The 21947-nt window shown below is 39.2% G+C and overlaps 1 protein-coding gene across 5 annotated transcripts in view; it reads right to left on the bottom strand.

Annotated features, from left to right (window-relative positions):
- Window positions 1-1621: 1621 nt before the first annotated feature.
- Window positions 1622-21947, bottom strand: part of TUT4 (terminal uridylyl transferase 4) — an 84250-nt gene continuing 63924 nt past the window's right edge. For 4 of the 5 annotated variants that reach the window (XM_034780211.1, XM_034780212.1, XM_034780209.1 and 1 more), the window contains 11 exons: window positions 20437-20550; window positions 19060-19137; window positions 18488-18665; window positions 18069-18116; window positions 17892-17974; window positions 15687-15802; window positions 14652-14812; window positions 11922-12022; window positions 9372-9897; window positions 6729-6902; window positions 1622-5651 (listed from right to left, as the gene is read on the bottom strand). In XM_034780211.1, the coding sequence (XP_034636102.1) occupies window positions 5560-5651; window positions 6729-6902; window positions 9372-9897; window positions 11922-12022; window positions 14652-14812; window positions 15687-15802; window positions 17892-17974; window positions 18069-18116; window positions 18488-18665; window positions 19060-19137; window positions 20437-20550 (1671 nt within the window). In that variant the 3' untranslated portion in view covers window positions 1622-5559. Of the gene's footprint in view, window positions 5652-6728; window positions 6903-9371; window positions 9898-11921; window positions 12023-14651; window positions 14813-15686; window positions 15803-17891; window positions 17975-18068; window positions 18117-18487; window positions 18666-19059; window positions 19138-20436; window positions 20551-21947 lie in introns of those variants that run through there. The other variant, XM_034780213.1, reaches the window with a different exon arrangement.

The following is a 21947-nucleotide window of genomic DNA, read 5'->3' as shown; positions in this document are numbered from 1 at the left end:
GAACGTTTCTATAAATATTTTTGTTATAGTATTAATCAGCTAGTTTGTCTCATGAAGGATATTTACCAAATATCAGATGTGTAGCAATGCTACTTGTTTTTATATTACGTTTGTGGTGATAGTAAATCAGTAACCATTCAACTCTGAATACACATTTAACAGGCAGGTGGAGTCAAAGCAGCTACAGCATACAAAGTGCAGAGCTCAGAGTTGCAACCCTCAACTCTTATTTACTAAGAAATTCTAGTTATTAAAAACCTCTCAGTGCTCTAGCCTAACAAATCACATTGCTTTTTTTAATCCTTAAACCATTTTTATTGTAACATGTTAAATAAATCAAGCAAACAGCTAGTACACTTCTAATACTAGCTTCCAGCTCAGGAAATTGGGCAATGGTTAGATCAAATAGGCAACCCAATCTAATGTAGTAATTGACTACAGTTATGGAGATATCCCATCTCCTAGAACTGGAAGGGACCTTGAAAGGTCATCAAGTCCAGCCCCCTGCCTTCACTAGCAGGACCAAGTACTGATTTTGCCCCAGATTCCCAAGTGGCCCCCTCAAGGATTGAACTCACAACCCTGGGTTTAGCAGGCCAATGCTCAAACCACTGAGCTATCCCTCCCCCCCCCAGTGTATAAACTAAACTGTTCTAAACTTTGATCCAAATGATATGAAGAACAGTTTCAAGTGTATAGCTGTAGGAGTATACAGTCTTTTCTCCCACTGATGATGATCTGAGTGTCACACAGTTTTCAGGTAGAATAATTTGAAGCTCGTGAATAGTAACTGAAGTCTTAGTTGTCATTTATTTGGTATGCTACTGTCACATTCAGCATCACTGGGAGGAAAAGCTTCACTGCATGATCAGTCCTTTATTCTTCCTCAGTGTGTATTTTTCCTTTTATACTTTCTTATCTGTGGCAACTCCCTGTCTCTGCACTAAAATTATCAGTAATTAAGTAGCTAATGTTTATATTATGAGCCCTCTGCTTAAGAATTAACACCTAATGAAATTGAGGGTTGTGGGTGCACTCACTGGTAGAGCCATTGTTTCAGACTGTCCGTGTGCAGACTCAGGAAGAAAACACTGCATCAGTTCCTAGTGTTTACATTTGGAACTTTTTTTTCATAACCATGAAGCTTATAGCAATTAACAAAAAGCATAGACTCTGAAGCAATTGCATCAGCCATGTAGGCCACAACTGCATAAAACAGCATGGGTTGATCCCCCTGACCTTTGCATACTTAAGCTGTATCTTAACTGCAGTTAAGATGGGCTCTTGTTTCTAATTCTTCTCCCCTCCATACACAAAAACCTCTCAGCTGAGGTTGGTGGTGGTTTCAACTCAAGTTAGTTGGCTCACCTGGGCCTATAGGCTAATGTCTGCATGAGACTTTTGTACTAGTAATCCACACATGGCAGTGAGGACACAGGTTAAACTTGTCGAGTGTTGATAAAGTATGTTTGATTAAACAGCAGAGGTCACTCAGACCAAAGCAGGTACCTTTTGGAACAGTGAAATCCACAATAAATGAAGCAAATAAAAATCAAACTATGGCTGGTAAGAAATCAACAAATTCCATGAAAAGTTATTCTTTATGTATAACAAAGGTAGGACATGAGGAGGGAGACTATCAAAGTTACAGGTGCAGTCAAGGATAAGGCTCATTACAGAAGAGATAAATTTCTTTACATTGCAGATGACAGGGGAGAGACAAACTCTTCAGATAACAAGGTATCACCAGAGACTGAAGAATAAAGAAGTTTTACTGAAACAAGCTGATAAATTAAATAGCAACAAATCACTAGGACTGGTCACTCAAGTGCTGAATGAAGTGGCTGAGCTGCTACTAAATATGCACTCATTAAAAGCATTGACTGGAGGGCAGTGCCTGTTCTGCTTAAAAATACTCTAGCAACTCTTAAAAAATAAAAAAGCTTTAAGGGTCACCTTACAGACCACTGAGCCTTATATCAGTAACGAGGGAGGTAGTTATTACTCAGTGCACAACAGTGTTCAAACACAAACAAAATGTTGATATACGAAGGACTGAAAAATGAGAATAGGCCGTGTAAATCAATAGAGCATCTTCACTAGGAATGCTGGGTTCAGGTTTGGTCACGCTGTCTTTAAAATGATATAGGAGGAGTTATAACAGATGTAAGAGTCATCATATAAGGGCCATAAAAATATTCCTCTGTGAACTGAAATTGAAAAGACGAGGACTGGTAAATCAAATGTTTATTGTCTAGTTTTACAAGAATAAGGGTTTAGCCCATGAAACTAAACAGCAATGCATTTTAAACTGAAAGGATTTTTTTAAACAACCGATGCAACTAAATGTCAAAGTTTAAGAACTTAACAGAATTCAAAAGGGTTTTATATTATTAATGAGAATACTCATTGTTAGAGAGGATTTTTTTAAAAAGATGCTTCTGTTTCAGGGGCATAAGCCTGTCACTAATAGAAGGAGGAAGAAACTTCCATTAAGGCCAGGTTATTCCATAATAGTCTTACAAAGATTCTGGCACCTTTTTCTGTAGCAGTTGGTACTAGTCACTGCTGGAGATGAGATATTGGAACAGGTGGACTCCTGCCATGATTCAATGGGGGCAATTTGTATGTTCCTAGCAGCATCTGCCTCATTAACTATCAGCAGGAAGAGGGGAGTGACTAAGCCCATAGCTGTTTAATACATCTGAATGAGAACTGTACTGTCAACATTTCTGTTCATCTTTAATCAGAGGTTAGCAACTAAAAAGCTGAATGAGCATGTTGTTCCAAAGCCAAGGGGGCAAGAGCTGAAACATTAGCTTAGACTACCTTAAAAACAAAAATTCAGAGGAAGGATGTGCGATATTTATCATTTAAAAAGTATTATATGCTCTTATAAATAAACATGGCTATAAAATTAACACATTGGATCAATTGATTAGTGGCAGTTAATGAGGTGAGCTAGGGTTACCCAAAAGATCCCTATATAGAAAAAAGTCTCAATCTTCTTGGGCAAAAGGCTGTGGAATAGATGGGGCTTAAAATGTACCCTGAGGTCCACAAATACAGGCTTTGTTGGACCAGTGGCAAGTGAATACCAGAATGAGAGGCCCCTCACTGAGCATCCTGTCATTTAAATCTAGAATCTGTTAGCCCAAGCAAATCTCAAGTGTTGGCAAGAGGGAGTTTAAAGAATAGCCAGAAAGAGACTGACAGATCCAAATCAACATCTTTTGCATTGGAATCAGAAGCAAACTGGAAGCCACAGTAGACAAGTCTGCAGGCAAGCTGTTCCTTGTTTGAAACCACCACCACCAGCAAATTGAGCAGCAATGTTATGCACTAGCTGAAGCTTCCATGTTGTCTTCCGTTGCAGCCACAGTAGAACATGTGGCCATAATCGATGATGGAGGCAACAAATACATCAATAACTGTGACAGGGTCACTCACCAAATGCAGATGGAAAACACTACTTTGTCTAAAAGCAGTTGGGGATCCAATAGGCTACCGTGGATTGCATCCCCTATTAACAAACAGAAGCAAGTGTCCTCTGGAGGATTCCCCATGCTTACTATGATCAACTCTGTCTTGTCCAAATTGAATTTCAGGCATTTAGCCCCCACCCAGGCCCCATTCCTAGTCAGATACAGAGATGAAGAGTTTGAGTATCATCAGTGAACTGAGCCTTTATTCTAATCGGTCCACACATCCTAATACTGAATTTGTTACAAATCCAAAGACAAACTAACAGCATACATACATAACATTAAGCCCCTCTCATGACCTATCCCTTGTTATAGATGTGTGAACTGGTCATATTGTCTGTGACTCACTCGTGCCTTCAGTGCTATATACAAAATGGTCAGGGCACCATCTCTTCATCCTCCTTTCAACTAGATTAGTGACTAACTCTAAACAGGAACAGATGACAACAGAACTTTCCCACAAAAGAGAGCTCTTTGCGCTGCCAGGCTCAACTCAGAGAACAGAGATCCTGTCAAGCACTACACCACCTGCGCCAGTTGGGGCCTGGCACCACATCAGTGATATCTCATGGTCAACACACTCAAAGGGAGCTAATTTTTAAAAGAATGTCTACTACATCTGTCAATCATTTCCTTCAATTTTTTTAATAATATGAAACTATGGCTCTTTGGGAGACTGGTGAGCTCCACGTCCCAAAACTTTCTCAAGGCCAAGGGCAGAATTAGTGCAGTTGTTGGCCATGTAGGGAACAATAATCTCTTTGGAAGGAATTTTTTTCCACTCAAAAAGAGTATCTTGTGATGAAGATTTTTCTAAATTTAATAGATTGATCCTAATCTGCTACTATAATATGGAAAAAGACATTCAGCCCATGGCATGCTAAAGACATAAGATACAACCACAGGGACTAGACACTCAAGACTGAAAGCAATAGCACAACCAGCTTTTAACATGTTGGATAAAGTCAGACAATAGCTGACAGAGCTAGGTAAATTCAGAATGGAGTTTTAAGACTGCTACACAACAAACTGGCTATGCTATCAAATCAGCTGTTTGGGTCAGATTGTCCTAAGGAAGCCAAACTAAAGACTAAAAATTAGCAATAAGAAATCACCTCCCTCTTTGAAAGGCATGAATTATAAAAAGTCATGCCAGAATATATCCCTGCAGGTTAAAGCCTCTATCAATTTACAGAGTATATGATGCACAGTAAGCATGCAAGATGCAATTTATTGAAGGATCAGCTTAATGACAGGTTCCTTTCCCCCTTAACTGAGGCCCTGTGTCACAGCACAGCTTGATTTCTTTTGAGTACTTGCACATAATTGGATTTAAAGCTTGTGAATGTGGAAGCAGATGTACACTCTCTCCCTCCATATATACTGAGTATATTTAGAGGAAAAATGTGTGATCCATAAAATACAGTAATAGCAAATGGTGACGGTAATGATTTTGGAAAAACTTGAAGTGATCAGGTACATTTTGGTTCTGAATATGTGACCCAGTTTTTCCAAGCTACTTACTGCATTCACATCCCTTCTTTCAAAGATTTTAAGCTAGAACTATATTTTATTTGTTATATTAATTACCCAAATATCGACCTAACACATTCTAATATACAAGTATGGAAAAACCTTAAATCCTGGTTTTGCACTTTTGTTTTATTTTCTCTTTTAAAAAATTTTTTGGCACTACATAGTTCTGTAAAGAATAGAAGTGACAATTTTTTTAAAACACATGAAATCCCTTTCTAATTTTATTTTTAGAACAATATATATAAAGTCTGAAGCAACCAAAGTATGAATACAGCTAATAGAAAATAAAGAACTTAATTTTAAAAATTCTCTCTTTACAGTTTACCAAGATAAAACAAAACACAATTGCCCTTAAAAATAGGGTAATAAAATAGATGAAATTTGTATCACTCAATTTTGTGATACTAGTAAAAACTATAGATCATATCTATATACAAATGATACAGTTTAAAAACAGTCTTAAATAATCTTGTATCTAAACATGTTGCATTAAGATTTTAAATCAGAACCTGATTTTTCTCCCCCCTCCCATTACATTTCATTTTTTCTGTTGAATGTAATTCATATTCAAGTGTGGGTGTCCTTGAGACAGAAGCGAGAACCGCTGGTTATTCTGCATCAGTGGACCAGCTAAAAGAAAATGGATTACAATTATTTTAGCAAAACAGATGTACTTAAAAGTGCTTGGCTATATTCAATATATTAGGTATTTATAAATAAAAGCATCTACTTGACTGGTAGAGATTCCAGCTGTGCTGGTATCCAGTGTATCTGTAAGGCAGCACTATTTTAACCCAGTCTCTGAATATTCCAGAGTCATCAATACACTTTTATTTGCACATTAGTTTATCTGATTTCATTTAAGTTACAGCAGGAGATAAAACAGGGTAATTTCAGAGGAGATGGAAATATTGCCCTGGCTCATTCAATAGATGCAAGTGAAGGAAATAACTGGACTTACATACAGTACCTTTCACCCTAAGGATTCTATCTAAGATTATATAAGATTGTCCATCATCATAATATCCTGGCACCTTCAAATTTTGGGCCTGATTCAACTCTTACTGGAGTTAAGGGACATCTTTCCACTGACTTCAATGGGATTTAGATCAGGCCATTTATGAACTAAGAGCCCAACCCTGCAAGATTACACAGAAGTCATTAAAAGTTGAGAGTGCTCATCAGGCTGAAGGATTAAGCCTTAAGGGCCTATTCCTTTAACCTTTACTCACGCAAGTAGTCCCCTGAAATGGATGTATGGAACACAAGCGTAGTGAGTTAGGAATATTCATGGGTAACACAGTTGCAGGTTTGGGGCATAAACACACAGGAACCGATTTACTCCTACGGAAATATAAGTGGCTATAGTGTTGGGGGCAACAGTCAAGGGGAGAAGGGTGGATGGCAGGAAGGAGTAGGGGGTATTCTGGTCAAGGAAAGCAGTGCAAACCCCTACTCTTTCAGAAAGTGCCATAGAATTTTTGTGCTCATGCAGTGAACATAGGATCTTGGATTTTAAAGTCTCATTTAAAAAGATCCCAACATAGACTTCAATTGATCTACTATGTGAGGATGAAGTGTTGAGTTGACTTTGTTGGAATTCAAATTGTGCTTCCAGGGAAGCAAAGTATTTGAAACATGATTCATCAGCTTCTACACCACTGAAACAGTAAGAGAGACACAGCTTTCCTTTATTTGTTCTAGTACCTTGAGGGTAGAAAGGTTTGTTCGGTGGATAGCTGGCATTTCCCTGCTGCATGTAGTTCTGAGGCATATTGTAAGGCCACACTCCTCGGAGGAGAGGAAAATGGGTAGGGGTCCCATGGTCCCAAGGGACAGAAGGAGGGTTCATTTTACCAAACTGTCCTTGGAAACCCTGATCTATTTTTCAATTGAAAGGGAAAAGCATATTGCAAAGTTCAGACGAAATAACGAAACAGTCAGTCATAAAATACAATTTACATCTCTATAAATTACTATGTGGGACTGAAAGCAGCTAGATTTGGAAAGTTAACATCTTAATAAATCAATCATATTTCACATAAAACTACTGTTTGTCACCTTAATGACTCAATGTTTAAGGTAATACTATTAGCTTATTGGTGCCAGAAGCTGAATTAGCACTTAGTATCAGGATATAAAATCTTGCCTGTCAGTACAAAAATAAATGAGATGTACTGTATGTAGCTCTAACAGGTTCTCAAAAACAATATTTATATCTAATCCTGAAAAGATCTTCAACCATCACTGATGTCAGTGTGACCTGAGGGCAATCATCCCATTACAAAACTGGATCCTTAAAAGAAGTGATGTGATGGAATTTTACTAATTCTTGTACGTTTAATAAACTTAATACAATACAAATACAATACCAATTTCTCTTAATATATATTTCTAGAAAGAAATATTAAAAAACCTCTTCAAGTACTATACAGTATGTATGCTAATCCATTCACAAATCAAGTATTACTGGAACATTAAGGATGAGAAATCGAGAACTCAGAAGTCAGGGAATTCCAAAAGTTAATGTTGAAGGCTCAATCTTAACTCTCCCCTCTTGTGTGTTTGCCTTACTATTTCAGAAGATAGAATATTACACTATAATTTAAAAAAATTACATATGAATGATCCATAGTTATTAATTTCAAAATATTCTTTAATAAAACTAATAGTATCAAGCCTTCTGCAATATCAGAGACCAACTCTCATGTAGTTCTCACTGCTCCAAGCAAAAAAGCTTTTACATAGGCATTTACATAGACTGGTATTGTTGATGAACCATGTGGTTGTCACATGATGGAATTTGTTTTTTTCATTTTTTTAAAACTTTGCAAATTATATTAAAAAAACTGTATTAGAAGAAAGCACTCAAATTGTTAGGAAATGCCAGATTTACGGTTCCCTGGGCAACCTTAATACAGTCCCCTAATGAGTCTTTACAAGATCACATACCATTTTTTCCACAGGACCCCTGACTTATTCAGTGCACAGGATGAATGGTGCTCTAGGGATGAATCAGAGTTGTGCAGTAAAGGAGGCTGTCTGTAGGATCTCTGCCTCATTTGTTGCAGAAGTTGGAAGGTGTGTAATGAATGTGGCAGGGGGGTTGCAAGAAGAGAAAGGACCCTCTCATGGTTAAGGTATTTGAATGCTGCCCTGGAGAACTGGATTGTATCCCTGCCACTACTACAGAGAAACTCTGTGATGCCACTTAAGTCGCTTAACTTTTCAGAGGCAGTCACTAATTGTGTGTTCCTCATTTTTTGGGTATCTGACTTGAAATCCTGGGGTCTGATTTGTAGAAGTGCTGAGCACTTACCAGCTTCAACTGAACTCAATAGTAGCTGTGCTTGAGTATACAAAATGCTGTACAATGCTAAGAAAACTGAAAACTCAGGCCCTAGGTGTCTCAAACTGGGTATCTAAAGTTAGTGAAAACTTTTCACTTTAATCTCTCTGTGCCTCAGTCCCCTCACAAAAGTGTTGTGAAGATTAATTAATTAACGTTCATGAAGGACTCAGACACAACAGTGATAAGCACCACAGAAAAGTCCATGAAGAAATTAATAATTCTGCCTTCAGAGCAGGGTTTGAATAGTGTGCAGTAACCAAGGCAGGATCACACATTGAACAAAGAGGAGGAAAAAAATATTGAATAGCTGCTCACTAAGTGAGCACCATGCACCCTGTGCACTGAATGAGGTATTGGTGCTGTAGAAAAATAGTGCGTGATAATGTATTCTAAGCCGGCCTCTGCCCAAGGGAGCTGAATTAAGGTTGCACGGGCAACCTTAATTCTGGCATTTCCTAACTTTTGAGAATGTGACTTTGCAACCTTACTAATGTTCTTTTAACATAACTTTTTGTGTCTAATGTATTATAATAATAAAGGTATAAACTGAGAAAACAAATTCACAGAATTATGGTTGAGGTTAATATTTAATTACTGGAATTTTCTGAACTGAGTGCTTGATTTCTCAGCCTTAGTGTTGCATTAACATTGCTTTTAAGAATCACAGAATCATAGAATATCAGGGTTGGAAGAGACCTCAGGAGGTCATCTAGTCCAACCCCCAAAACGTTCACTTCTTTCTGCCAACACTAATACTACTGGATTTCTCAATGGAAAGGGCCACCATGTTTCCTGTGGATGCTAATCCCTAATCTCCAACCCAGATTTATGTAGTTTTTCTAGAAAAAGTATAAAATTGTACAGCCAATGTAAGTGACTCAGTTCTTTAAACTTCACATTTCTTTAGGGTAAAATAGATTTAGAGAATTAACTGGTTCTGTAACATTTAGCATTTGTACAAAATGTGTGAGATGTTTGATACAATAGAGAAGAGTTACCTGAATTCCCCACAGTGCCATTGTTCACCAGTGAGTTTGGAGTCACGGGGTTGTGCCAGTGTCCCTCATGAGAAGTGCTGGGGATTCCCATGGGCCTGGCAGCAGGTTGTGCAAAGATGATACTGGGATCATTCAAGCTTACACTGCTCTGGTTATTTGTGGTGTTGCTGCTGCCAGACCTCATAGAAAATGGAACATTTGTTGAATGAGGAGGGTTACCCGGTGCAGAATGAATAACGGGCCCATGAATAGGCCACGAAGTGTTGGGAAGCTGAATTTGGTGGTGATGGTGCATCTGAAGTAGTCCCAGGTTATGCAAGGTGGAATACTGACCTGGGGGAGATTGGGTAAAGTTAAACAAAGGCAGCTGGACCTGATGGGGTGGCTGTGCACCCTGCTGTGGTTGTGGAACGTGCTTAGACTGGGACATTGGTTGTGGCTGAGCCTGGTTAATAGAGGCTGGTTGAGAGGAATTCTGTGTAAATTGCTGAGGCTGTGGAGAGTAAGATGACTGATGCGAATCAGACTGGAGGGGAAAAAAAAGTACGTATTTCCATTAGTTCACTAGCTATTTAATGTGTTTCTCTTTAATAAGCACCTGATGTATAATACTCCTCACAAGGAATGCAGATGCTACCCACCAACACATTATCTGAGCTCTGACACATGTTGAGCCAAATTCTCTGCTGGTGTAAATCGAAAAAGCTCCAGTGACTTCCATTTTCACCAGCACAGAATTTGGCCTGTTAACGCTATTTGGCACATCCCAGTCAGAAAAGTTATGCTGGGCAACTGCCAGCCCTAAGCCACTATTAGGTTCCTCCAACATCAGGTTCTGATTTGTGGTCAGAAGTGTCGTTTCCTGCCTATTTTTTTATAGCACAGAACCTCACTAATTCCCTCAAAACCCCAACAGGTTTACCTCCCTCCTCAGCAAAGAGTTCAAGAGTGGCTCTCAACTCCACATGCATTTTTGTAGGTGTTTCCATAGTAAACACCCAGTCATTTTTAAATCTTTATTTAAACTGTTAATGAGAAATTAGAGAGGCAACATGAGTGAAGGAATATCTTTTACTGGATCAACTTCTGTTGGTGAGAGAGACAAGCTTTTGAACACCTTTCCAACAGAAGTTGGTCCAATAAAAGATATTACCTCACCCATCTTGTCTTTCTAGAATCCTGGGGGCGACACAGCTACAACGTCACTAGTGAGAATAACACATGAGAAATTGTCACTCCAAAGACCCAGCCTCATCTACCACTTGCCAGGCTTATGAGGCGAAGTTATTATGGCATTAGCAGGAGAGCAGGCTGTCTTCTTTCTCTCTCCAAGCTCTTCCCATACAGCAGATAAACATAGGAGCAGAGAAGAGCCAGGGAAAGCTGCTTGTGCTGCCACAAGGTAGAGGAGCATGCCAAGAACTGGCCTGGCAGGGAAAGAGACAATTTCCCTGCTCCCTTAGCACAATTCTTTACAGAGTTCCTGCACCTGGTCAATTGTCTTGGCTGCTCCTCTCTCTGTCTAGGTCAGCAGGTTCTTCCCTCCAGCAGCCTGTAGCATAGTAACACTTCCCTTAAATCTCTCCCAACCCTAGGTTTCCCTTCCACATTGACAGCCCACAACTTGGCTCCTTAGTGTGGTGGTGGCTGATGTGCAACAGGCAAAGCACTTGCCCCCTGTTGCTACTCCAATTACTCCTGCATCAATCTCAGCCAGTTTCATCAAACCAGGAACAGAAAGGCAAGGGTTGAGAACTGGCAGAGATAAGTGCTAGTTTAACAGCTTATCCAAGTTTAAAAAAAATATAACTGAGGACTTACTACTACAGACATTTTTAAAATGTAGAAGTGTATTTGGTGGGTAACCCACGCATATTAGCAGATCACTATAACGAGGTGGTATATTACCAAGACTCTACACCTGTTACAGAGTATTCTACAGAACACTTACTTATGAATTATGAAATAACATGAGGGAAAATGTTTTCTTTGTCTCTTCGTAATGAGAATTCTTTTCCCTTCTGCTTCCCATTTTTTCTACCTTCCCCTGATGGTCATCATCCCAACTGACCATCGAAAGGCCCTGACTTATTTCATTTTTTTAAGCTAAGGGAGAGACAGAATTATGAAAATCACCAATTCACAGTCTCTTGCATGGATGAGTTGAGCTGTGCTCTAGTTCAGATCTAGTTTTATCCATGTGCATTTCTAGTGAGCTCATCTCTATGATAACTAGGCACAAAGCCTCTTAGTTTAGACTGACTGATAGCAATGCTGGCCTTTAAGAACTGCTGGTTGCCCAGAATGAAGCTTGCCCATGCAGTTTCCATTCTGAGAGACCACAAGTGGTCTCTAAGTGACAATGCATGGCAACCCAGATATCAGTTTCAGTAGCTGGTACTGTTGAGTAAATGCACTGTTGTCATTATAAAAACCAGAAGTCATTCAGAGCAATTAGTGCAAACATGTTACTAGCACAAACCAGGTTTGCTGGTTTCATTACCATTAAAAGTATTTTATTTTAAAACTTTCAAGCTAATTGGCACTTACACATTCTGACGGTTGTCTGGTACGTAATGGTCGTTCCACTTGCTGTTGAACTGACCCTGTCACCACCTGTGCATTTACCAGGCTTCGGACCAACTGGGCACCTAAACAAGAAAATACCATAAATAGAAGTTTTAATATAAATCAAGAGACAATGCTTTCTAAGAGACTAAGAACAGCTATCCTGGGTCAGACCAGTGCTCCATCTAGCCCAGTATCCTGTCTTCTGACAGTGGTCATTGCCAGACATTTCAGAGGGAATGAATAAAACAGGGTAATTATCAAGCGGTCCATCCCGTCATCCAGTCCCAGCTTCTGGCAGTCAGAGGTTTAGGGATCCCCAGAACATGGGGTTGCATCCCTGACCATCTTGGCTAATAGTGACTGATGGACCTATCCTCCATTAACTTACCTAATTTTTGAACCCAGTTAGACTTTTTGCCTTCACATCATCCCCTGGCAACGAGTTCCAAAGGTTGACTGTGCATTGCGTGAAGAAGTATTTCCTTACATTTGTTTTAAACCTGCTGCCTATTTATTACATGGGGGGACCACTCGCTCTTATATTATATGAAGGAGTAAATAAAAGTTAGCTATTCACTTTCTCCCCACACCATTCATGATTTTATAGACTTCTATCATGCCCCCCCTCAGCTGTCTCTTTTCTAAACTGAACAGTCCCAGTCCTTAATCTCTCCTCGTATGGAAAGTGTTCCATACCCCTAATCATTTTTGTTGCTTTTCTCTGTACCTTTTCCATTCTAATATATCTTTTTTGAGACGGGATGACCAGAATTGCAAGCAATATTCAAGGTGTGAATTACTATGGATTTACCTAGTGGCATTATGATATTTTCTGTCTTCTCTACCCCTTTCCTAATGGTTCCTAACATAGTTAGCTTTTTTGGCTGCTGCTGTATGTACATGGAGCAGATGTTTACAGAGAACTATCCATGATGACTCCAAGATCTCCTTCTTGAGGGGTAATAGCTAATTAAGTCCCCATCATTTTGGATGTATAGTTGGGATTATTTTTTCCAATGCGCATTACTTTGTACGTATCAACATTGAATTTCATCTGCTAGTTTGTTGCCCAGTCACCCAGTTTAGTGAGATCCCTCTGTAACTCTTCGCAGTCAGCTTTGGACTTAAATATCTAAGTTAACACTAAGCATAGGACCAGGAGCCAGAAACTCCTGAGTTCTAATCAAAACTCACTGTACGGTTTAGGCAAATCACTTAATCTCATTAGCCTTGTTTACAGTAGGAAATTTATCCATTAATGAAAACAGGTGTTAGCAATAAGTGCAACACAATTGGCCATTTAACTTTGTTCTGAGCAATATGAATGCTCATGTAAACAAGAATCCTTATCTAGTAGACATGGAAGCCCCATCTAAACCAGAGCTTCAAGCATTGCTACCAGCAGTGGAACTTTACCAGTATTAGCAACACTGGGAAATTGTTGCCAAACAACCCTAATGCAAAAAAGGGATAAACATTTTCAAAAGCAACTCTGAAACATAGGAACCTAACTCCTTGATTTTCAATGAGACTTTAGCTCCCAAGTCAGTTTTTAAAATAGGACCTAGACTCCTAAATCATTTAAGTGCTTTTGAAAATTTTACTCAAGGCCTTTGCGGGATTACATTTACCTACCTCAGATGGATGTTGGAGGGTTAATATTTGCAAAGCACTTTGAAGAGGAAATGCGCTACATAAATGTGAAGTATTCTCATTAATATTAAATGCATCAGTCAGGGAATGAAAGGCAATACTATAAAAATTTGGATGAGGAATAAAATATGATATTCTGAAACTAAGACTAGAAACTAGACTAGTTACATAATGCAAGTCAGGGAGAAATTGTTGTAAAATATTAAGACACTTAAAAATCTATTCTAATGTCAATCACTGTTTTATGTAAGGGTAATCCCCCTTATAAATTAAAAACACATTTTTTTATATTTAATACCATTATAAATTCTGGAGGTGATGTGGGGTTTGGGGGTGGAGGATGACAGCTTGCGACGCCCACATATTAACCTCGCAACCCCGAGGAGTCATGACCTTCAGTTTGAGAACCCCTGGTCTACTTCTCTGAGGGTCTCAGTGAACAAGAGCTAGGATCCCTGCCCCCTGTTGTGGCTGCTTTGAGCTGGTCATGCAGCATAAAACAGTTCAGGATTCTGTTTACATATGGGAATACCCAAGAGGGATTAAGCTGGTGCAGCTAACTTTACACCAGCCACTCCTGGCCCTTACAACATGGTGTAGTGTGGATAGGTCAGTGGCATTGCATAACATGCTAAATCCTTAGCCAGCAAAACAGACCCTTCAATGGCTGTTCCTGGTGGCTTAACTTACAACAGTGCTTAGGTTGCTTTAAATTATGCTGAGTCCAAAATACCTCCCCAACTTTTCCAGGATCAAGAGAGTGGAAAGGTGACTTAGATACACCTTCTTCCATCCATTCACTTTGTCTTGTGATGAACTCAGCACATCTGGATTCAAGAATCTGGTCCAAAGATTCTAAAGCTTGAAGCAACATCCCTTTTAGAGAAAAGAGGTGCTTATAATGAAGCTTGTGACGACAATGACAGTTGGTGTCTTGGGCTGCAAATGTGAGAACGTGCAATGCTGAGGAGGGTGGTGTAGAAACCCGAATAGAATAGCCTCAGACCTTTCTAATGACAATAACAGAAACCATCATAGATGAGACTGCTTGTTTACCTGGCACGCTGTTATTTCTCGGTCGAGTTTGTTTGAACTCAGGACAATCCCTTCGAACATGTCCCACATCCCCACAGATGAAACATCTCTTCTCTCTAGTCTCCCTGTCCTCTTCTTTCACTTCTTTTTCATCGTCTTTCTCATTCTCCTTCTTCTTCAGCCTACATGGTAAAGTTTATTAACACTGGTGCCAAAACATCGTCTGTACAGTTCTAAAGTTCCTATGTCCAGTGAAGGAATATCATGACCAACATATGTACTGGAATACAACTACCCCAGAGCCCGCAGGGAAACACTTTCCAGAGCCTGGGCTGGTTAAGGAACAGCTTGTAGTGGAGTCAATGAACTCAGTTTGTGTTGGATGGTGGAGGTGCTACAACAGAAGGTATTACTTCTCGGAAGAATACGTTAGCATCCTGGGCCTGGCCCAGTAACAGCATTGATGGGTGCAGCACGAAGCAGTGATGCTCTTTCAAATGTTGAGCACTGGCAGAAGAAATGGCAAACTGGAATTAATGTGAGGAATAAGGAACAACCTTTCCTTAAGCTGTACTGTTTCTTCATCATAAGTAATACAATAAGCCACTGTAATAGTTTATACAGTTGTGCACTTTAAAGTCATGTGGTAAAATGTAGTCCTCCTCCCGAAGCTTACAATCTAAATAGACAATGTATTGTCAAAGGCTACAGGATTGTTTGCAACAAAGAGCAGATGATAATACTGGTGTTTTGCACATATCTTGTTAGTTCAGCCATGCATGTGTGTGCACGTGCTTTCAGGAGAGCACCGGGAATTGATTGTGGTTAGTCATTGATTGTGGTTGGGCAAAGCAAAAAGGGGGTGGGAAGATGAGGTCAACGGACTCATAAGAAGGACAAATGGGAAGCTTTGATAAGAAAAACACTGTATTCTCTGTAATACGTTTTTCTTATCTGCATTGAATATGCAAGCCATGAATGTCCTCCTCACGTAATATGATGACCTGAATTAAATAAATTTTAATTTAAGATGACTGCTTCACGTATTTTACTCACCTTCTCCTTTTTGGACAGTCTTTCATGTAGTGACCAATTTTTCCACAGACACGGCAGCATCTATCATTGGGTGCCAGCTCCCCATCTGTCAATACTTTGGAGTCAAAGAAGTATTCCTGCAGACAAGTGTCAGACTTTTACACTAGAGAAGTTATTCATTTATTAATTTACAACAGCCAGAGAGGACAGATAAATCAGATTGTCCCAAAGATCTAAAGTGGGGTGGCATGCTTTCATTTGCTACCCTCTCACGTTCATTCTATGACAAACTCCAAGCAGCCTTTAACTTAGTCTAAGTTAAAGTCAAAATATGTGTTTTATAAAGAGAGCAGCTTGGTCTACAGGAGTGAGTGTAGTAACTCTCCTGTTCTAATCACAGCTCTGAAACAGACTCCCATTGTGGACTTGGGGAAATCACGTAACATCATCTGTATGAATGGGGTGTGATCTGGCGGTGTGGGGATTAGTTGTTTATAAAAGTGCTTTGAATAAATAAAACATTATAATACTATAATTCATGGTATTTCCCTGATGTTAGGATGCACAGTTAGGGCATATGTTGACTTGGCCAATTTTTCTGTAAAATGTTGGATGAGACCCTGGGACAGAGCACTGCAAATTGAAGATATTTCCATTTAGATACTGGAGCATCTTGTTGAATGCCCTTGCAAACAATAAACACAGATGCTGCTTGAGAGAAGGCTGATTAATACTAATCTGGGATGTGGTTATTACACAGACACACATACATTTCGTTCATTTTATTCCTCAAACACAAAAAACTAAGTCCAACATGTTAATTTATTACTTATTAATTGCATAAATGCAACACCCCAAAGCCCCAATCAGGTCAGCACCCACTGGGCTAGATATTGTCCAAACACAGGACAAGAAACAGATCCTCCCTCAAAGAGCATATGATGCAAGTTAAGACAAAATACAAGCAAGTATAACCAACAAATGGAAGGAGTGAAGGAAGGACGACCATGGCAATAGTGATAGCCATACTTATTTACATATACTAGTTATATGTCCAATTTGCAGATTTTGATGGTGGGGGTTTTTTTGTTTTGTTTTTAAGATATAAGCAAACAGTAAGGTTGAGATTTTCAAAGGCACCTAAGTGACTTAGGAGCACAAGTTCTATTAATAATCAATGGGATTTGCACTCTTAACTCACTTAGTGCTTTTGAAAATCACTCCTTATCTAGATAATCCCAGCTGGCCACCTGCTTAGCTATTATTTTAAGGTTTTTCAAAGATGTTGTTTGTTTCTGTCTAAGATACAGGTGTTTCAACTAAGACCCTTCCTCATGGCAGAAACATCAGTCTGCAAGCACAGGTTCTTTGAAAAACTGATCGCTCAATGGGAATGAATTTCTGATAGTGGTTTACAGTGGACAGTACACGTTCTATTGGTTAGGCTTGAAAAGTTTATTTTCTTAATGAGCAATCAGTCATTACCACCCAGTGTAGAAATTAATAATACTGGGTATGTGCAAAGCCTGATGGGGTTGTTTCTTCTATTTAGCAACTAATTCAGACAATCACCAAAGTTCTTAAAGCCTTTAGTGTGTTTTAAAGCTGATTAAGCAACAAGTCTTCTGACTGCTTTATCAAGAAAACTAGTATCGATCATTATTCTAAAGCTTCACACTTAACTTTTTGCTCCTAGATAAAATCTAGGATTCTCTTCCCTTTTGATGATGTATTTTCTACATTAGAGCTGCTTAGCACATAGTTGGAGAGCCAAATGCGGCTCCCTGTCTGTAAGTGTAAGACAAGAACAAAGCTCATCAGCTTCACATTTTTATTGCTGAGGAACTGAAGCAATAAGCAAGTTTTATTTGTTTATCAAATAAAATCTAATTACAATGGTTGTGTGTTTACTCTTTTTTTAATAAAAAAAGTTATATAAATCGATATACAACTCAGGTGCTTTTGAGAAGTTGCCATTGCAGTACTTACTACTGCAAAGGGTTTCATCTACTACATAGTTCCCTTCTCTGAGAATGCTGAAAATACCTATCGGTCTGTTTCTATATGCCTTGTACTCAGCCTTCTATCCAGTTGTACCTTTTTTATTCAGTTTATGCATGATTGCGTGTCATACACATTTGAAAGAAGCCAAGAGAATACACCACTCTGATGGATATAGGAAAGGAAACTATACTAAAGTTTAAGACACAAACAAACAGAACTTACAGCTTCTCTTCCCAGGATTGGATAGAATGGGGTACCAAACAGTTTTCTCCCATTGATAAATGCCTTCATTATGAAATTGGTCACTATTGAAGAGAAGATAAAATCATTGGAAGACAAAAGAAAGGCACTTTGCTTTAGAAATTAGTAAGAGCTCTGTAGTAGGAATAAATATCTTACTTTTTCTGGAAACTCCAGCACCAAGATTATGATTCAAGTCAAAAGGATCTAAGGGAAGGAAGAAAAATATCCAAGAGTGAGCAAAATATGTTGCAGCATAAAATATTCTCTCATTTACTACATCTATTTAAATGTGTAAGGTCCCATATTACATACACTCATAGGTGGGAGCAGAGCAATTTTTGGGTTATTGATTGCAGTGGGTTTAAAATAGATGTGAATTACGCACAGAAGAAATATTAAAAGTTAGGAGTCTATTGTCCCATTTACGAATGCTGTAGGATTTGCAAACTAAAGTCTCATTATCATTAATGGGAGTTCCCCATGTAAAGATCCTGTGCATCAATGGGAGATCAGATCCCCAAGCATGTGTTCATTGTTTTGTTGCATAACAGAACAGAAATTCAACAAATAGGTACCTTCAATGGCAATGCATTTGGATGTCCACTGTTTCTCAAAGGTGGTTAGTAGTTTCTTCTGCCGAATGCTGATCACATATTCCTTGAAATCAAATTCTTCAGTGTAGAATCGCAGCAACCCTAACCAGAGTTCTCCAAGTGACTCAGTGTTCTTTCCAAGTGAAGGCAAATGCTTCTTCTACATGCAATTTAAGACACAGTTCGTATAGGTACAATTAACCAAGTACTTTCCCCCCTGAACTACACATCTTAATAAGGGGCTTGTCTACAGGAAAAAGTTATATCTGTATAAACTAAGCCATGACTTTAAATGGATATTTTTATACTGCCATAACTCCCTATGTGGACACTTATTTCAGTACAAGAGTGCCTTTTTCTGCTTTAACTTACGTTGCTTTGGAAGCAGTTTGGGTTTTTCGGTTTAGCTTACTCTTATACTGGAGTAGGAGTATCTACATAGGGAGTTATAACAGTATAATCATTACAATTTAACTATGCTGGTATAACTGGTAAAGCTCTCCCATGTATTCAAGCCCTAAGTTTAAGTGAGTATTTTGGAATTGGAACATTACCAGCTCTTCCATGTCATCAAAGAAAAAGGCATTCCAGCCATCAACCATTCTCTGAGGAATCTGTTTTCCATCAAATATCTGCAAAAACACAAGAACAGTTATCTTCCTAGTGTTCACTGCCACCTTGGGTTTAAGTAATCATAAAACAGAGACAGTTTTGTTGCAAAGACTATTGCAAGAACAGCTTTTTATTTCAGTATTTGTTTGAAAGGTGCTTGGCATTACATGGAAAACATTCAAATGCATTTTACCTAAAGGCAATTCTGCTCATCTACCAAATATTTCATGTATTTTAATTTCTTTGTTCCTTAGAACTAAGAAAATGTGCATAAAATCATCCCACCTGGTTGCACTCAGCTCCTCTTTCCTATTAAGTCTCTAAATTAAAAGAGACCATAGCTGGCCTTACCCATCATGACTTTAATTTGGATAGGCCAAAGGCAGGGCCGCCCAGAGGATTCAGGCAGGGGGCCTGGGGCAAAGCAATTTCGGGGGCCCCTTCCATAACAAAAAGTTGCAATACTATAGAATGCTATATTCCTGTGGGGCCTGGGGCAAATTGCCCCACTTGCCCCCTCCCTCCCGCCTCTGGGCGGCCCTGGCCAAAGGGAGACTCAGCTGTTACTTAAATACAGCCCCAGAAGTAGCAATTACCAGACCATTAAAGTAGTGGCAATGAAGTAATGGTCTCAAATAGAGTGACTCAGCCAGAGTTCCTCGTTTATGCAAAGAAGGAAAAGGCAGATAGATCTGAGAATTACTCTATCAGGGAACTCCAGAGAATGTCAACGTTTCAGGGAAAGGCAGATGGCTGAATAAGTGCAGTTTGCCTCACCTTAAACAATAATGGAGGTATATAATGTTATTTTATTAGTAAAATTTCTTAGCATTTATGTAACACTATCTTCAAAGCGATAGAAACATTAATTGTTCCAACACCTTAACAGGTAGGAACATAAACATCACCCCTGTTTTGCGGATGAGGAGGCTGAAGAGCATTTGAGTAATATGCCCAAAGTCATACAGCAAGTCAATAGCAGAGCTGGAATTAGAACTCAGGACTTCTAACTTGGGCCATCATTACACCTCCTTGCTGATTGAGTCCTCTTTCTCTTGATTGTACAAACACCGTAATTTGACCCAAACCCAAGAAAGTGAACGGAGTAGCACATAACCAGGTCGAAAATACATTCCTGGTTTTGCTGCTGTTTTCTTTTTAAGTTTTACTTACATTACAAAGTAAAAGTTAGAAAATGGATGATGAAAAGAGGCCCAGGATTTTCATTTGCACCCCTTGCCCTTAGGACCAAAAACTCTCAAATCTGACTTGAAAAAACAATGCCACTTTTTCCATTACATCTTTTCCTGAAAACCTACCTCCTGAAGAACTGGGATAACTGGGGGATTTCTCTGTTGCAGAAAGTACAACACCATAAGAATATAGGCATATGAAGATAGGCTTCCTCTGGATGCGTCTCCAATGTCACAGCGCTAGACAAAATACATTTTGAACAAAGGATTGAATGAAAATTAAACTACAAGGTATTTAACTCTGAACTATGGCAATGAACAAAAACTCAATTACTGTTTCAGAATTAAAAACTGTTTAATCAAGTCTGAAAGATAAATGTCAACAAATTTAGAGAGACACTGTCAAGTAGTTTAGGAACAAAATTTGATCAACTCATAAAGCTTCAATGATCTGATGGGAAAATGTCTTTCCAAATTCTATGGCCCAAATTTTCCAAAGCAGCCTCTAAAATTGTGCAGTTTTTGCTATCTAGCTCAATTTAGTTCCAAAATTTCAATGTTGTGTTTTCCTAACCTTATGTTAACAAAGATGCTTCCATATTTTTAGTTTTATTTTTAATTTAAAATTTTTATTTTAATGATTTTTATGTGAAGTTAGTTATTTTCCTGTGGTATTTGCAACTTTCTTAATTGTTACATTACGCTAGTGTATAATACCCCCTAAATGTGAAACCAACTAGCCTATTTTCACTGCAGGGCTCTATGAAATACAAACATCAGGCACAAAGGGTGAATTGCCTTATTAAAACTGAAAAATATACAGTTTCTTATGGTTTTATTAGTAATACAGATATGGACATAAGATGTTATGAAATATACCATTTTTAATCTGGCAAATTCCCTTTAAAATATTTTGAAAATATAAATGCTTGCATTACTGTAAAAAAATCTTCTTTACCCACATATTAACTGTAACTATTATCAAAATGGAAAACATTTATAAACCTGGTCTGGAAAAATGACAGCAGTATTTTGTGCTACTTACACTACGATTACGTGGTAACATACAAATGTGCTTTTAAACTCTGTTCCCACGTCTAGCATACAAATAACTCTTATTGGCAGTTCACTTTACTCTAAATACATACACACAATGCAGTGCAATTTTAACAGCACCTTATTAGGGCTGTCAATTAATTGCAGTTAACGCCTGCGAGTAACTGAAAACAAAATTAATGTGTTAATTTTTTTTAACACGTTAATCGCATACCTCTGGGCGGGGAGGAAGACATCCGCAGCAGGGCTGAAGCCCCAGCCCCAAGCTCTGGGGGCGGCAGGGGGTTAAAGTCACAGCTCCAGGGGCCATGGGGGGTGGGCTGGGGGCCTGAAGCCATAGCCTGCTGCTCCAGGGGCGGCAGGGGGTGAGGGAGGGCTGAGGCCCCAGCCCACAGCTCCGGGGACAGCAGGAGGTGAGGGAGGGCTGAAGCTGCAGCTCCAGGGGTGGCAGAAGCCACAGCTCCGGGGGTGGGTGGGCCTGAAGCCACTGCTCCGTGGGCAGTGGGGATGAAGGCCTGAAGCCACTGCTCCGGGGGCAGCAGGAGCTAGAGCCCCGCCTCACGAGACGGGCTGAAGCCCGG

This window comes from Trachemys scripta, chromosome 8, assembly GCF_013100865.1.
Source record: "Trachemys scripta elegans isolate TJP31775 chromosome 8, CAS_Tse_1.0, whole genome shotgun sequence".
NCBI lineage: Eukaryota > Metazoa > Chordata > Testudines > Emydidae > Trachemys > Trachemys scripta.
Note: the sequence above shows the minus strand (reverse complement) of the source record. Positions and strands in the feature narration are given on the sequence as shown.